The 17737-nt window shown below is 42.3% G+C and overlaps 1 protein-coding gene across 1 annotated transcript; it reads right to left on the bottom strand.

Annotated features, from left to right (window-relative positions):
• Positions 1-2248: 2248 nt before the first annotated feature.
• Positions 2249-17414, bottom strand: VPS37B (VPS37B subunit of ESCRT-I). Its single transcript, XM_084297038.1, has 4 exons — positions 17279-17414; positions 8437-8608; positions 7714-7796; positions 2249-6567 (listed from the first exon to the last, which is right to left on the bottom strand). Exons 1-4 carry the CDS (start codon positions 17381-17383, stop codon positions 6070-6072), a joined length of 858 nt encoding a protein of 285 aa, XP_084153164.1. The 5' UTR covers positions 17384-17414; the 3' UTR covers positions 2249-6069.
• Positions 17415-17737: the final 323 nt, after the last annotated feature.

Here is a 17737-nt window from a genome sequence, read left to right as displayed (position 1 = left end):
TGCCTCAATTCCCGTTCTTTTTGGAAAGTATTTTCTAGTCATAGCAGTCATGAAAAAAAAAAAAAAAAAACAAACAAACCACATCACAAACTGTCTATGCAAAGGTTTAGTCTAAGATTCCATCAAGACGCCCTGCTGTACAGGATCCAATTTGCTAATGAGTTTTAAATGCCATTATTGTATCCGTAGAGCAAGGAAGATGCTTAGAACTGTGCCGAGAACAAATTTTACTCACTACTTGCGACAAAAACAGTGGAAAATAACCATGAGAAAGATGTGAAACATGACAGTCTGCTCCCTCCTACCAAGGGTAGTTCAGTGCAGTTTATTTTTCTTGAAGCAGTTTTCAAGCAGCCTCTTATTGAAGCCCTCCTCTCCCCCACCCTCTGGCTTCCTCGGCAGCCAAACCTCATGTAACCACAAATGAGTTTGGATGTGAGTGCACAAAGCAGCTGAAGTTGAGTACCTGCACTGCTAGAGAGAGCGAGGTTTAGAAAACACAAGTCTCCCAGATCACTAAGAAGAAAAACTCCATTGAAAGTAAGCACACAAATAGGAAACGCTGCCATTACAAGCTCTAGGAAATCAGGTAAGAAAGAAACTTCTGTAAAAATGTTTTTAAGAGCCCTTAAAGCCATGAGCAGCCGCCACCCACTTGCGGGGTGGGTTATTTCCCTTCTGAGCCTAACCTTCAGGGCACCAGGTAAATGCTTCTGTGCAACACTGTTCTTGGCACAGGCATTCCCTGAATGGCCCAATTGGGAAAATTACTTGGGAAGGAAAGAAATCTCGGCCAAGACAGACATTTTACAAACACCCCTGGGGTCAGCTGGCTTAATTTAAAACAGCACGATGCAAAGAGGCTGTATATAGCCCTTGCAAAACATCACTGGTAGTGTGAGACAGCTAACACACACACACACAAAGCACCCCAAAAGACAGCATAACATTTCCACAGCACAGTCAGCCGGAGCACACGAGTGTCATAAAGCTTCACTGAAGCTTCACGTGAGAAATTCTCTCGAAAGAAATCAGTCTAAAAAGCAGCCCATGTTTCAATCACAGTGACAAAGACTCAGAAGTAAACAGGCAAACCTGTAGAAGAGTCTGTCGGGGTTGATTAATGTACAACTGGAAGAGGACTCAAATTAGAGGAACAAGTGTTACAGAAGGACGTGTATAGGTTTGTGTGACCTCCAAAGCCAGCTTCCAAAGAGAAGGGAGGGCTCAAGACATGAAACATTACCTGTGTCACCAACACATCACTTGCACCTTTTGTGTTAATTTTTTTTTGTTATCAGTTACACAACTGACATGTGGGTCCCCTACCTGGCAGCATCTCACCGCACTGGCTTTCTCTCCTTTGGCTAAGGAACAATCCCACCTAGATCAATGGTTTAGCACATGGTGGCCTCATGGAAGGGCATCCGAACACCCCCATTTTGGAACAGGCACTTCTCGAGGCTTGGTGCACACCTTCAAACCACGGGCGTTGCTGCAGATTCTTAGGAGAGCCGCGTTAAGGAGCTGCAGCTTTTACATAACACCACCTCCTTCCCTCGCCCACCTGCACTGAGTCAGCACAGCAAGCTTTCTGTAGTTGTAGTTCCCTATTTCTGCATTAGCAGAAGGTGATCAAATCTCTGCAGCCACCACAAATGGAACACATCAAGAAGAAAAAAGGAAAAAAAATTTTAAAAGGGATTTTCTCCCATATATTATCCTCAGTTATTCTGCAGCAGGACTTCTATTTAACATTGTTATTAAAACGACAGATGTTACAGAAAATTACATCAGGTTCTTTCTGCTCTCTGACTCATATTCCTAAATAATTTTGGTTGACTCATTTCTCCTCACTTGACTGAAATCTAAGTTTTTCCTCTATTAACAAATAAAAGCGGGCTTCCCCCTTCTCTCAGCTTTTCCAGGCCAAGACTAGACACTTCCACTGTTCTAGGGAAGTGCAGGAAACAAAACTGCAGAGATTTGACCTGGCAAAACAGCCCACCCACCTCTTCGCTATGATTAAGATGTGCAGAACCTAAGTATACATGTCCTGTATCAGCTGCACACACAGTGTATATCCAGTCACTAAAAATACGAACAATGGATTTATTATGAGCAGTTATTTTCCTGTAAATTTAAGTTCCACATTCAGCTACAACTGCATGTGATGTATATACATCATTAGTATTAAAAAACATGAGCATTATCTCCACCGTGATTGAAGGAAGCCGCAATGGGAACATGACACCAAGAGATATGATATTTTATTTAAAATCAGACCACAGTAGATTACAGAAAGACTTATTATGCAAACAAATCCACTGTACATTTCACAACTTGCTAGGCATATAAAATTGCCCCTTTATTCAACTGTCCAGCATTACACAAAGAAACCATTCAGGTGCAGGACGACTCTACCTCCTCTGAACTCAACGTTTGCCAAGTAGTTCTGTGTTCAGGCTCGAGGAATTGTCAGCTGGAGCTCTACGTCTAATTCACTATTCCAGTTTGAGAGGGCAGAAACATCCACAAGAGGTGGAGACTGAGGTTATGAAGTGGGAGCACTAAACAAAACGGCCACCCACGACTGGACTGTGCCCAGGGCCCTGCCTCCTGGAACTGCATCAGAGCTTGTATCCTAAAGAGTCCCTCCAGGGTCATGGTACAACCACAACCCGTGTGGATCAGCTGTGTCAGAACAACTGACTCTGCTTCCTCCGAGCGACAGCACTGAGGTGCAGCAAAACTCATCCTAGAGTTAGACCCATTCAATGCTGACCACCATTCCAAAAAAAACCCCAACAACCCTAACCACACACAACTGAATTAGTCATAACTTACAAAATCTGCGTACAAAAGACTGGCAAACGTAACGCCATCATTTTCAGAGAGCATTTTCAACCCTACCAACACTCTAAAGCCGTGTTACACATCAAGTTTAAAAGATTTTTCTCCGCTCCAATTGCTTTGGGGAAGTATATGCTATTTGCAGCAGACATGAAAAATCCTCAAGACAACATAAAATATATTTTGGCAAGCACACTGAGCTACCCCATCTCAAGTCTCGGCTTGCCTATGGCATTTTAATCTCACTATCTTATAAACAGTGCAAATTAGTACAATTCTAAACATCCTAGCCATAGCAGAATTTATTAACTATAACAGAACAGGAGAAGCTGTCAAAGGGCAATGGTTCAAAGCACTGACACAGCTCTTGCCCAACTCATTCAGATTAGTGTTCTGTAACATTTTTTTTTCTGAAAGGATTTAAACAGCTTTCCACAGTCATCTTTCTCCTATACCCTTTAACATTACCAGCAGTCAAGTACATATTTACAGTTTGTGCGCACACACACACAATTAATGGCAAAAACATTTTCCATGAGCAGCTGGATTTCAGTTATGGGACTGCTATAACTGAAACATCACATTAGTTGTATCACCTATGTTCAAACTAACCCATCAGTGAAGGCAACTATACGCTCACAAATAGCAGATACAGCCTTTCTCGATTCTAAAGTATGAGGGTGAGATTTTTTTTTCCATTTTTTTATTATAAAGAAAGTGCTCTTGAAGAGCCCTTAAATTAGAGTTAAACAATGGCTATTCAAATGATAAAAATGCTAGTATCCTAGTATTACAATCACAGGTAGTGATCCTAAGGCACATCAGCCACATGCATATGCAATAATGCATTGTTTTGCTTTCAGACAGAAAAACTGCATTAGCTTTGTCTGTATTTAGTTAGCACAAGAGTTTGTTTTTAGATAAAGTATCCCTGAAAGATCATGTTATCACAAAAGTTACCAAAAGACAGAAAATTTAACAAGTAGTAAAAATACTTTTGGACTACTAATACCAATAAAGTTAGATACATAAAATGCAGTGCAAATTCACAATACACTTATCTATCACCTCCATCACTTCTGAGGATTTGCAACTCTCAGAAAAAAAGTTGGCACTTGATAAGTGTAAAATATACCTGGTTGTTTTTATTAAATGTTAGCAAAACTAATTTGGGATTGTTTTAGTTTGTGTAGCAGGCTCAACGTATGAATTTCTATACTCAACCACCACCCTGGTAGCCCCCACCAACTTTTATTCTTCCTAGGACACAAATCATTTCTACAGCAGATTTATGTTTAGCATTCAGATACGACAGTTGCCATCCAAATACCAACACTAATAGCACAGCAAAATTTTTTTTTTGAAACAAGTCATAATCAACCATGCTTACACAAATGCTTCAATGAGAAAATAATACCAAGAAAAGATATTACACTATTTTAAAAAACACATCCTGTACCATCACTAGATTACAGAAAAAACACACTTTGCAAACAAATCCAATGCATGTTGCTTCACAAACTCCCCCATCTACAGAAACTTTCCAGATTTACACTGGGGAATTGGTTCAGATGCCAGTAACACTGACCAACCTTCTGCCTTTTGTCTTCAGAAGGCAAAACAAGCCAAATAACCATATTTTCAGAATAGAGAGCTTCCTGTTATGAGATTAATTTCAGATCAGTATTTGCTAGCAACCACCACACTCCAGAGGAAATGATTAAGGGACAGTCAAGGGCCTTATGTAAAGAAAAAAATAATCAGATATTCTATTTTGACTGAAGCTGTTCGTAGCACAGACTTCCAAACAATGTAGTGCATTCCAGGACAATGATAAGAATGTTTTAAAATAGTGAAGAAGATATGACAGGTTCCGGATCACGTCTTCCTTAAGTTAGCATGAATTAGTTGAAAGTTGTTTGTGGGTATGAAAAATTGATAACGAATTTGTGGACATATTCTGCACAAGCAAGTGTTAAAGATTTGCCTCTCCCAATGCTAGATTAGATTAGCAGCACGTGCCTAGAGTCATATTGAGAATGAGATCTGAACTCCCCTAAGCAGCCTCCCGCAACAGTGGTATAAAAAGTCAAGAAAGGATGATATAAGAGGCAAACAGCCACCATGGAGTTCAATTTTTTTTCTGTTTCGACTGCTTGCACAGAAATGTTAACTGCAAATTCCAGATAGATAAGCATGCCAAAAATTGCAAGACTAAAGGAAATGAAGAAGTTAAAAACAGTTCTGCCAAGCAAGAGATGGAGTTTGAGGGACAAAATGAAGTTGTGGGCACTTACATGATGTGAGAATCCAACAGTTAATTAAGAAAATACCCTGCCTGGATTCCTGGAATCACATGATATCAAAAGCTAAGCACCGGTATATAAAAAAAATTAACTTCTGTATCCCAGGTGTGGAAAAAAAAAATATGAAAATCTTAATAGGTAAAGAAATAAAAATTCCTGGTAAAATTTCTATAAAACCCTAAACTGGCTCTACAAACAGTTTAGTTTAATTTCAAGAGACCAGGACTTTCAGAGTATCAAACTATTTAGGAATGGGAAGAGTGCATACTTTTATTGTGAAAAATCTAAGGTAACAACTGAAATGTAGAACTGAAACTCTTGTAACTTTTACTGTTTAAAAACCCTAGAACGTTATCTGACAACAGTTTCAGCTCAGCGAGCTCTGAAAGTGTTGTGCACCTGGCCACAAATGCCACTTGTCTGGGCGCACTGTGAAGGCTGCTGATGCAGTCCCTTCCAACCCTTCGCCCAGCACTCAGATATGGCTGTTACCATCCAAACACTGGCACTCGTAGAGAATTCTTTAGAGAGACAAATAGCTCCCACTTGCCACACACACATCCAGCTGCAACAGGAATACATCAGAACAGAAAAGGATGCTGATTTACCATCGCTAAAGAATTCGGAGATTTATAACGTCAGGAAATCCACTGTGCACTGTTTCACAATTTGATGGATTTAAAAAATTTAGCCCCTATCACCTTCCTAGAAAGTTCTTGCTGTCACTGGTATTTGAAAACAAAAATAATCACATTTACTAAACACAATTTCAAACCTCTGTGCCAGAGCTCAAATTTTATACTCCACTGTGCAAAAAACAGAGGCTTTCCATTGCCTACATTAAGTCTCTGACAGGGAGAGAAAAAGGAAATATAAGCACCAATACATTAAGTCAGGCGCACCAAAATATTCACTGGAGAATAAAACCAGGATGTGGTGGGAAGCGAGGCGGTCTTTGGGGAAGAGCTGGAGGATACGGTGGTACGAACTGAGATGGGTATCCTGGCTGTGACACTTGACTTGCAGACTGAGCTCCCGGCCGAGGTGGGAGAGGAGGATACGGAGCACCTGGATAAGAAAGAGCTGGTCCTGAACTCATGGCTGCAGTAAAGGGAGTAGGAAAGCGTCCTGCTGGGACTGAAGGCGGAGGGGGTGGTATTCGTCGGGGCACAGCTGAAGGAGGAGGGTTTGCATCCGAAGTGTAGGAATCTTGAGGTGCTGGTGTTGTGTCAGGTGCTCTCGGCTGAGCCAGCGGCTGAACCTGTGGAAGTCTCTGTCCCTTCAGCACCATCTCTTGGAGCTTCTCAATTTTTACACGTCGCAGGTGAGCCAGTTTACGCTTGCTCTGGTACTCGTCAATGAAGGAATCCAGTGGTATTTCACCATCAAGAAAGTTTTCTGCCATATTCTATCAAATATGGAATAATCTTTTAGAAAACGGCATACTCTGAGACAACCTAAAGGGCTTACGTCCTAAAAATAGGGTAATTTTGCCTGTGATTTTCCAGCTTGCATATGGAGGATGACTGGCATACTAAGAATTCGAAGCAGAATTTTGAATTAGTTATTACTTAGAAGCAGTGGGAGTTAAATACCATTTTTGCTGAAATTTATGCTGAAGTAACAGCAGTAAGAACATCTGAATCTGTCTCTGAACATTTCCATGATCATCAGAGGCAGGACTGAATCAAGCTCAACAGCTTTCCAGATTGCCAGCTAAGCTGAATTACGGTTTAGTACTGCTTGCAGTGCCAACAGAAACACTGAGAACTCTACAAGCCTCAGTACTGAGAGGTAGATTATTGCTAAACCAGATTTAATACTCATGCTTACTTGTGGCAAAGCAAAGCTTTGGGAAAATGATGTTTTAATAATCAAGAGAGGTGACCACACATACAATCATGAAATTCAACTTGACTTGTGATTACAAAAAAAACATTCCCAGGACAAGGCCAATAAGCAGATCTTTTCCTGGATGCTAACAAACTATGTAGTTATACAGAACGTCCTACAGGCAAATCCACTAACAAAACTAAACACTCCCATTGCTCTAAAAACAAGCCACCCTTCAAGCACTTGTAGTGACCGTTGGCACCTAGACAGGTACATTGAAATCATAATGGAATATTCCACCAGAACTGCTGCAGTCATCCCTCTCTTCTTACAGACCAGCACAGGCAGTTTTTCATTAGGTTACTAATTGACGTTTGTAATAGATTAATACATATACCAGGCAAACACCATTAAAAATATTTCCACATTTGGATGCTGTTAGTTTGAAGGCAATGCCAAGGAACTAAGAGAGTTTGGCTTTCTCGTCTGAAAAATATTGTTGTGTCTTAAACCTCAAAGACCTTAAGACTAGAAAACAATTACTCAAAAAAAGTGTCACTGAAATCAAGTGACTGCTTAAGGAAGTTCAAAGACCAGACCACATACTTAAAAATATCCCTTTAGACTACTTATTACATATTCAACGGTATTATATACTTCAGCTACCCCAAGTCTTCGCTAATGGGTATAAAGTGGCAGAATTGAAGTGTACTGTCATTACCTCTGTGTCTTCCTCAATCTTAGCCCCCTCTGTCTGAAGGAGTGCTAGCAGTGTTTCCAGTGAAGCATTACTGGATTGTCTGTCTGTAACGGCATGAAAACAAGAGTAAGTGACACCTGTTTGTAAGTGACTTTTAACCGAAGCTATAAAGTATCATCAAGCATAAAAATCTTCTCAGGCACATCTGTATAAACAGCATACTCTACTGATCTAGACAGGATGACTGTCAGACTACAGTGAGACAATACGACATTTAAGTAGTTAGTTATATAGTCACGGTGCTACAAACAGAAATTATAATGTATAATAACGAAAAAAGCACTTCAGCAAGTGTAGTATCAGATGCACAATACTTCATAATTCAGTATTAGATGAGAACATAAAATACAAGGTTGTTTGATTTATGACTAATCACTGGAAATTCAAATTGGGTTTTACTTTTTAGCAAGGTGGGCAAATTTGATCATTTAGCAAACAATAGCTACGTAACCATATCAGTAATTGAAAGAATCAGTAGTGCATGTTCCTGGGTGTAAGAGACGCCTAAATCATTATGTTCATGATCTATTTCAGAACTATGTGAGAATAAGATTTGATTTTATACCCTAATTCACAGATCTAAAAATGAGTGGAAAAAAAAAAAAAAAAAAAAAGAAAAGATGCACAACAAATTTAAATTCTCTTAGGAAAGAGCAAACCATAATAACCAACAGAAAACGTTACCTAGTTTTGTTTTCTTTATCTGGTATGCTTCAAAAAGAACTTGCAGCTCTTGATATTTTTGAGTCAAATTTGCTTTCAAAGACTCCAACTTCGGCTGGAACAGAAGATTGTCCTCTGCCAGACTGCGGTTGCTGGCAAGAGTCATGTCTTTGCTGTGTTGAACATTTTGGGCCTGCAAGAAGAAAGGTGTGTGAAGTGACAGTGAGGATGTTGAGCGAGATTAATGGTTATGTAGACAATATGGGAATTTCAAGACTACTACATAAACAGCAAAAGTAAACTCTCTGCAAAAACCAGTACTACTGCATTGAACCTGCAAACAACAACAATACTTTGGGATTTTTTATTTGGGAATGTCTCCTGTTTTGGCGGGTATGGTCAGCTCCAGCTATTGCGCCCATTTCCACTCTCTCTCCTACACCAAATCTTTCCTCACAAACTATTTCTGCTGCTCCGCAATATACTATTTTACTAGAAGAAATAAGGCCTATGCTGCAAACAGCACGTTAGGGACATCTACAAACACAAGCTTGCACACAGAGAACATCCCCTGAGCGATTCCACTACGAGCACGGTTCTCCCCCCTCAGCCAGCACCACCCGTGAATTCATCGCTTCCAAGCAGGAGTTAGCACTGACCTGAGGGCACCTTCCCACGTGTATTTTTAACCCCCACATGCAGCAGATGGCTCATTAAGCAGTATTATTTCCAGCTTGGAGAAGAACTACTTTTATTCCAAACATTTGAAGAGTTTGTGCTGTGGGAAAGGTCTCCTAAGAGGACCCTCCCCTCTGACAGGGGCAGTGGAGCTGGTGACGGGCCCTGCAGGCAGAATGGCTTTTGCTGGGTCAGGACAAAAACATGAGTTCCTGCTACACCAAACGGCCTGCAAGAGTCCCGTTTCACCCCATTGCACTGGTTACTGACTGGAAATCAGTGCCTGGGCACCCATCTGGACGTCTCTGCTTGGTGGCAGAGGAACACGGTTTGCGTCACCTGAGTTTCCTCTAATTCTTGTCCCCAGTTTTTGTGAGGCCTGACCTGTTGGCTGCCATGGCCTTGTGAGATCAGTTTTACACTAACACACTGCTACGTGAAGATGCTTTGTATGAATTCCTACCCATTATTTAACCTAGATACTTCATTCCCACCTCACTCACCGCCTTAACACCCCATGATGAATACTGACAGATAAATCAACAGTTGCTCTTAAAAACCTTTGAATTCCACCCATAAGATGCAGGGAGACTGCAGAAGAGTGTCATCCTTTATCTTACTATAATGCAAAAAAAAAAAAAACAAACAAGCACTGCATCATTATGGCTCCTTCTCCAGAATATTCTTCCCAAACTATGTTAAATCAAACCTGGATTAATGCCAAAAGCTTGTTTCAGCTCAATCCTGCTGCTTAACATATCCTAGCCCAAAGACATGGTTCTTAAGGAACAAATGACAATTCCCATAAAACCACTGCCAGCAAGATTCTGAGTTTGCTCACACATGCACGATTTTATCAAGACAGGCTTCAGGAGCTTTGGGAAAGACAAGTGTTCAGAGAAGTCTGCCCTGGATGTCACATTAGATTCACTAAAAAAAAAAAAAAAAAAAAGAAGGGAGGAAAAAGCAAAGGATCTGATTTCAGTCTGAATCAACAAGTGGGCTAATTTTCCCATGGCACAACAGACTGAGTCTATTAAACTTTCTTCAAAACCAATTAAATGCTTGGTGCACTTCTTGTGACCTCCTACATTAATGTGCCCCTTCTACCCCACCTTCAGTGCAAGCGTGAAGAGTACAGTGCTTTCTTCCTTTCACACTCCTGGGGGGACATAGGAGAGGCTCACCTCTGAAAGGGCAAAAGAAGAAACCTGAATGAAAGGAAATCTGAAAATCCCTGAAAAGGAGAGGATTAGAACTCATGTGTTCCTGACAGTCTGAGCACAAGGCCACGTGCAACAGGTGGAAACATCTCCCCAGTATAGCAGCAGTGTCTTCATAAGCAGTTATCTCCTTTTAAAATTTTTATACACTGCTTTAACCTGCTAACTTCAAATTTGACTCAGCATTGCTTAAATACATATTTAATACTTAAATACATCCCAAGACACTGTTCCTCAAATACCCAAGCTTTACTGTTTTGCGCTGTTCTTGCTAAACCACTCAAAAAAATATCATCAAGTCAAGGATAATGCTGAGTCCTAAACTGTGCATCAATCAAAATAAAAGTCTATTCCAAGCTGTACAAATGGGAGGAACTATTTGTAATACTGTTTTGTCTTCTCAAGATTCTCACATCGAGCCTAAACAAGCTTCCAACCCTATGCTTGTGTTCAACTTGAATACTTTCCAAGAATAAAAAGAAAATCCTCTCTTCTCACTTTTGATTCCAATGCAAAATAATTTAAATTAAACTCGTTGCTTCCATTTGTTTGTTCTCTTATGATCCAACGCAGTTAGACTCAATTTTAGTAAGCTGAAGTCCTTGTTTTACATTTTTTCCAAACAATAATGAATGGAAACCAAGTACACGCTATTTAACAGCTTAATTACTGACATCCAGCTTCTTACCAAATTACCTGCCATCACCACAAGTTTTGTTAACTGGCTGCCTTGTGAACTGCCAGCCAAAGAAGATTGCGTGCAAAAAGATTTATGCTTTCTGATGCCTCTCCTCTTTCACCATTTTAACGAGCAAACTACTTCCTTCAAGTGACTTAAATTTGGTCTGGTGATCACATTTTCACTGCTTGTAGGGCTGACGTTCTCATTTCAAAGTAGTTGTGCAGTCAGGCTGGGAAGACCAGTTTTATGAGCGGACTTTGATCTTTCATCAGGACGAAGAACATGTTATGTACATTTTTTCTAAAGAAGTAAAAACAGGGGAATGAAAGATACGCAAATCTATAAACATTTCAAGAGTACAAATCTCTGGGAAAGGGCATTACTCAAATCATGTATGTAATAAGGAAGAGAAGAGCTCCAGGTAAACAGGCAGAATAAGAGAAAAGGCTTCTTTAAATGATATAAAACTTCGGCTACTTTTTAAATAACTCTCCTCCTTAGGTACCATAATGTACTTAACCACGTACATAGCGTGCAGCAGGGCTACAGATATGAACAAGGAGACAAACACCTAGCTTTCTACAATGACTTTCTGAAGAACTTCACTTCTGAATCACTACGAATGAGCAAGATGAATAAACATCATCATAATAGGATATACTTGTCTCATAGGTGTAAGAAACAAATGAATATTACAACAGCACTTGCAAAGTCAGAGTTACCTGGTTTGATGGCAGACAAGCACAGGTAACCCACCTACATCTGACGCAGTGACACCCTTTCCTGACCTTGCCACCTGATGTCTAGCGACTACAGACTAGCCTATACTTAACTGGAAGTCTTACAAATATGTTTTTAAAGACGACAAAAAGCTGAGCTATTCTTAATCGCATTGTAAGTTACAGTGCTTGAAATTACACAAGCCCTAATGACTCAACTTCTCCCGTATTATAGCACTTCTAAGAAGGGCACGTTTTTCTAAGAAATTGAACAAAAAACACAATTCATATTTAATGATCAATGTTAATCTTGAAGTCTTCGCTTCCAGCTTTAGTCTCTGTGCCAAATTTCTTTTTGACAAATGGGCAGTTAAACAGATGAGAAACTCGTATTGAATCTTGCTCAAAACCATGCAAAGAATCAACTCTTCAATTACAAGGTAAACTTAAGAAGAACTTCTTTCCAAAACAAAGATAAAGACCCATTCACCTATTTGGGACATTTTAATGCTTCATTTCATTGAAAGAAGTTTGGGGAGGGAGTAAATTCTAATTCCTAACAAAAAGAACTAATATAAACCCAAACCAATGCAAACTGAATACTACGACAATTTTACAAACCAGAATAATCTCTGGCACAGATGTAAATTCAGTGCCATAAACTTTTCTGCAACTGTTCCACGACATTTAGAATTCAAGGACTCAGAAAAGCAAACAGTTAAATTAGCCTAAAAAGCCCTAAAGAAAAGCTTTAAAAAATGTTGCCTGATTTAAAACCAAAAAAAAAATAAATAAATTGCACAATCATCCAAGGGTCAAAGATACAGCATAGCGTGACCCGTCTGCTAAGAGTACCAACACAGCACAAAGCACGCTTTCAGCATCCATTCAATAGCTATAACAGAACAAGGAAGGAATAAATCCAAACCAAGTTATTTTGTTGTCAGATCTGCTCTGCAACAAAAAATTGTATTAATAGGGAACTGCTACTGCATTGGATGTTCGCCCGCCTAATGGAAGTAGAGGGAAAATAAGTTACCAACAGAAATAAGCTCAGAGCATGCAACTCTAGCAGAATTGCTAAGACGACTGTTGAGGTTGTGTGCAGGAAACCTGAATCTGAAAACAGATGAAAAATACCAGCCAGAATCGTGAGACATAATGAGACAGGGCGATATTAAAGTAGAATGTGCTTTTTTTTTTTTCCCCCAATTGTTTTCCTTTTAACTATCAAGGCCTTGCTATGAATTCTAAATGGGACAAACAGGGTGACACGGAGCTACTTACAATGGGATTTTGATGGCAGAGGGATTGCTCAGCACTGAGCTCTAAACCAAACTGTGGGCAAGGCAAGGCAATGAAGTCACATACACATGGAAGTTAAAGACAAAATCAGGGATTATGAAGTTATTCAAAACTTAAGATGCTTAAATAGTTTCTTTAAGAGACATAATTTGAGTAGTTTTACTCGAGGATTTACTTAATAAGCACTTGTAAGAACAGGCAGCAGCAACTGCTTTGGGAATGGAAATCCCACTGATCTCCTGAACTGCAGCTTTGTTTCATCCCACTTTTAAAGTGAAGAAAAGTGCTGGACAAAGTTAAAATACAAGCAAGTACTAGGACTAGCTTAGCAAGATTTTTACTGTTTACCATTTATTCCAAAATAAATGTTTGCCCTAAGAGTGGTTTGTTCAAAATGACTCTGAGAAGCATCCCTCCTGTTGACCTAAGGCACGTTCCCAGTAGAACACGTCCAGACCAGGTCCTTCTGCCACCGTCTGAGCAACTGAAACCCCAAGGAGCCACAAAGTGCACCCAGTGCTGCTGTAATTACAGGCTGGCTTTGGCAGGCGTCAGGACAAGAAGTCCACTGGTACTTTCAAGAAAAAGTCTCTCGAGGAGCTACAAATAAAACAAACACTCAAACTCTCTCTTTCACTTGAATTACATACTTGTAATTTAGGATTCCAATGCGCTGTCACACTGCAGAATTATAACTATGCACAGTTGGAGTGACAAATTAACCCTTAAAATAGGAGCCAACAGGTGCAGAAGAGGAGAATAAAGACGTCTTTTACAGAAGATTTAGGAATGCTTTTCATCAAGTACTGGTGAACGATAACGCACCCTCTAATGGCATCTGTTTGGTAATAAATATTAAGACATATTCCAAAATAAATAGACTTGCTAAATTTAGGTCTGATTATGCAAGTACTAGCTTAAAAATGAGAAAATAGAGGCTAAAAGGTAAAGTTGCAATTCCTAAATGTTTACTCCTGCTGCCCAGAACTGCAGTTTGTGCCCAGCAGACACAGGCAGGTTATTCATTCCGTGCTTAGCTGGAAAAGAAAATCCTATAGTTGTCACCAAGTCTAATTCTTGACTTTGTAGCTAAATTTCATGTTTGGCAAACAGGAACATAACCACTCACACCATGTGGTTTTAGGACAGGATAAGGAATCCAAGAAATCTGGGCATGCATTCACATCCTTTGAACTCGGACTTTCTGCAGACTGCCCGATCTTTTCAAACAGCTTTTGAGAAAAGGGCTACACTCAAAAACCCTTTCCATGCCTGCCAGCAAATTCCGAAATGCTGGAACAAGAGGAAGGCGATGCATTTCTGACGACTTCACTTCATACGATTAAGGTGTTGAAAAGCAAATAATTTTGGCAGTGGACATGGAGCGTTCAGTAACACAATGCTGCACTGTTAAAAGCAAAGTCCTAGTACGGGTCACGAGACAACCAATTCTCACCAGAGAAATTCATCGAGCTACCACCAGTATCCCATCACAGACTCACCTATGCTGTTTAGAATTACCATTCTGAGATTGACTTTTACAAACAATGTACTTTTATTTCGTGAAGATGAATACCGTCGATGTACTACAGAAATTAACCTCAAAGGATTATCAAAAAACCTCCTCGATTTCAAAAGACGAGGAGTACCAGACAATTGGCTTCCTTCCTCTTTCTACCAGACAAGATGTTCGTTGTTCAAGCGCTAAAAGCCCAGAGGCTTCAAAAACAACCTTGCAGACAGAAAAAAAAGCAGCTTAGCTCTTTGATGCCACATTTTTACACACCTGGGGTTACAGCATGAAGGACACTGCCTAAGCACATTACCCCGGTGAAATATATCTGCACACAAGCACACACACGCAGATATATATATGTATTTTTATATATATATATATATATATATATATATATATATATGCCTACACCCCCAGGATGACATATACAAATCCTGCTCAAGTGCTGCACAGGAACACATTCCCTTCGGAGCTGGAAGGAGCCTATTTTTAGCTATTAGCAAGAAAGCCAAGTGGTTTTCCAATCCCTTCTCTCTGTGAACAAAACATTGTTTTTCTGAGCTGGGTTTCCCTCGCAACAACGAGTACAAAGGTTTTTTCAATTATGGGATAATCAGCTTTAGCCAATTTTGCCACTGAAAATACGAGTGACCTCAGAGAAGTGACTCAGAAAACATGATTTAATTGGCATGCCCCAATAAAATTACTAATTTAAGGACTTTGGAATAACGCTACAACCTAGATACATCCAGACTGCAAACCAAATACCTACACAAGCAGCAGTGAAGTTACCATGGCTTCCCCTTAACGTTCAGGATTTCCCTCTCTCCCTCTTCCTGCCACATACTTCATTGTGAAAAATCAGGAGCCAGCAGCACGTACCCAAGGAGTAAACAATTCAGTGAAGGCAGTAACAAAATGAGGAAGTATTCAAGCAATTCCAGGATAGGTAAATGCTTCTGAGTTGAACACACTCTGGTAAAAGCCTCCATGCACAATAAACAAGGATTACACCCGACAGTAGTATAGCCCTATTTCCACACAGCTCAAATACCTTCAAACCTAGCCACACTTTCCTAACACCACAAAATATTCCCTCGGGCCCGGAGAACTTTACTCTACAATTTAAAAGCCTTCTGTTGCCAACTAAAGAGGGAAACCGGAGGGTCAGATCGAGAAGACGGTGTAATCCCGCAGAGAGAGACAAGCTTTGCCACGAAGGTCAAGAGGTTTTTTTGTCACTTCTGACCCACAGTCTGAAGTCTGCATTGACCAAAAACAAGAGGCTGGCTGGGCCAGCCCACCTAGCACTGTACCTTGCCAGAGGTCACGCTGCAATCAGCAGCACTGCACCCGTTCCTATCTGCACCAAGTTAAGCCCGTTATGACCCGCTGGCTTTCCTTAAATCCTCAGTCTTGCCACGGAAGGGTTCTCCTGCCTCCCAGTAAGCCGCTGGGGTCTCCAAGATCTTTTCACATTTTACTTTCCACAGTGGCATCTATTTCTTCAATGGTTTCTTAAGTCCTCAACATAAAAACTCGTACAGAAAGCTAATATGCCCAACCCTGTCTCATAAATCTATTTACACAAAGTTTAAGAGACAAACACTGCACAAAAAAAAAAGCAAAAAGCAGCTTCCCAGGACTCCTCACTGCCAGCCTCGACCCTCGGAGGGCCTCTCCGTTGTCTGCGATACTTTAACGCTGCAGTGATCCCAAATGACTTCCTTGGAAGTACCAGAAGGGCAGGGATCATACTTCCAGGAAAAGCAACAAAAAGGGACCTTACTCAATAGATGAGGCTTTTTAATCAGCTAAGCCATTTTTTTTGTTTGTTTCCCCTGGGACTTTGGTCCTCTGATTTAAAACAAAAGCAATAACACCAGATCCTGGGAAATACAGCACGCTTGCTTCTTTCAAAAAAATGTTCTCATCAGCAGCGGATCCATCTTACTTGCCGTCAGCTGACTGCTCGGAGCCTTTTTGGGGCGTTTGGTGGAGCACAAAGCTGGGGGAGGCTGCTCCCAGCACTGCCCCACGCTCACCCACCGGCACCCAAAAACCCCATACGAGGGGGCCCCGCGGCAGCGATGACCCCAAAAAACACTTCTTCTATTTGGTCTCAGCAAGCCCAGACCCGAACCCATGCTTTTAGGGCTGACAAAGAGGCTCCAAACGAGTACAAAAAACCCCAAGAAGGCTGACAGCCTCCTCATTTTTGCCTCTTTTTGACTTAAAATCACCCTGAGTTCAAGAGCACGACCGGGACCGGCTTCACCCCAAGACCCCCCCATCATCGGGGCTCGGCCACAAAACGAGGAAAGCATTAATGGGAAAAAATATATATATTAAAAAATAAACACGATACCGTCCGCTTCTCCCTAATTTAGCCCAAAATGAGCGATTTCAGTACTGCCAGGCCCCCTCCTCCGACAGCCAGGCTCGGGATCGGGGGGAGCAACGGGGATCGGGGGGGCGGCAGACAAAGGGCGGGGGGACCGGGAGGGACCGGGGGGACACCGGGGGGACACCGGGGACACCGGGACAGGGCTGGAGGGGGGGGACCGGGGGAACCGGGGGACACCGGGACGGGGCTGGGGGTGCCCGAGGGGCACGGGAAGGGACGGAGGGGCACGGGGGGGGCCGTGGCACGGAGCCACCTGCGGCGAGGGGGGGGGGGGGGCTGAAAGTCACCGGCACCCCCCGGCCACCGAGCGGCGTGGCGGGGGTCCCCGCTCACCTCCTCCATCTCGCGGGCCATGTCCTGCAGCCGCTCCTCGTCGTCCAGCAGCGCGCTCAGCTCCTGCAGGCTCAGCGCCTCCAGCCGCCGCGCGTCCACCGCCATGGCGGGCCCGGCCCGGCCCCGGCCCGTTGCTTTTTTTTCTCTCCCCCCCCCCCCCCCCAAAAGCCCCAAGCGCAGCCCGGTCCCGGTCCCGGTTTCACCCCCCCCCCCCCCGGTCCCTCTCCCGTTCCCGCCACCGCCCGGAAGTGGCGCGGCCCCGGTGGCCCGGCCCGGCCCCGCCCCGCCCGCGGCGCCCCCTGCTGGGAGGGGCGGCGCGGGAGGAGGGGGCGGGACGCGGCGGGGCGGGGGGCGCTGAGGCGGTGCCATAGGGGATGGTGGGGGGGGGGGCAGGATGGAGGTGCTGAGGGTCGCTGCTTTCGGCCTCCCAGGGCTGGGATGGGGGCAGCGGGGCAGGAG

This window comes from Netta rufina (assembly GCF_964035555.1).
Source record: "Netta rufina genome assembly, chromosome: 17".
Classification (NCBI taxonomy): domain Eukaryota; kingdom Metazoa; phylum Chordata; class Aves; order Anseriformes; family Anatidae; genus Netta; species Netta rufina.
Note: the sequence above shows the minus strand (reverse complement) of the source record. Positions and strands in the feature narration are given on the sequence as shown.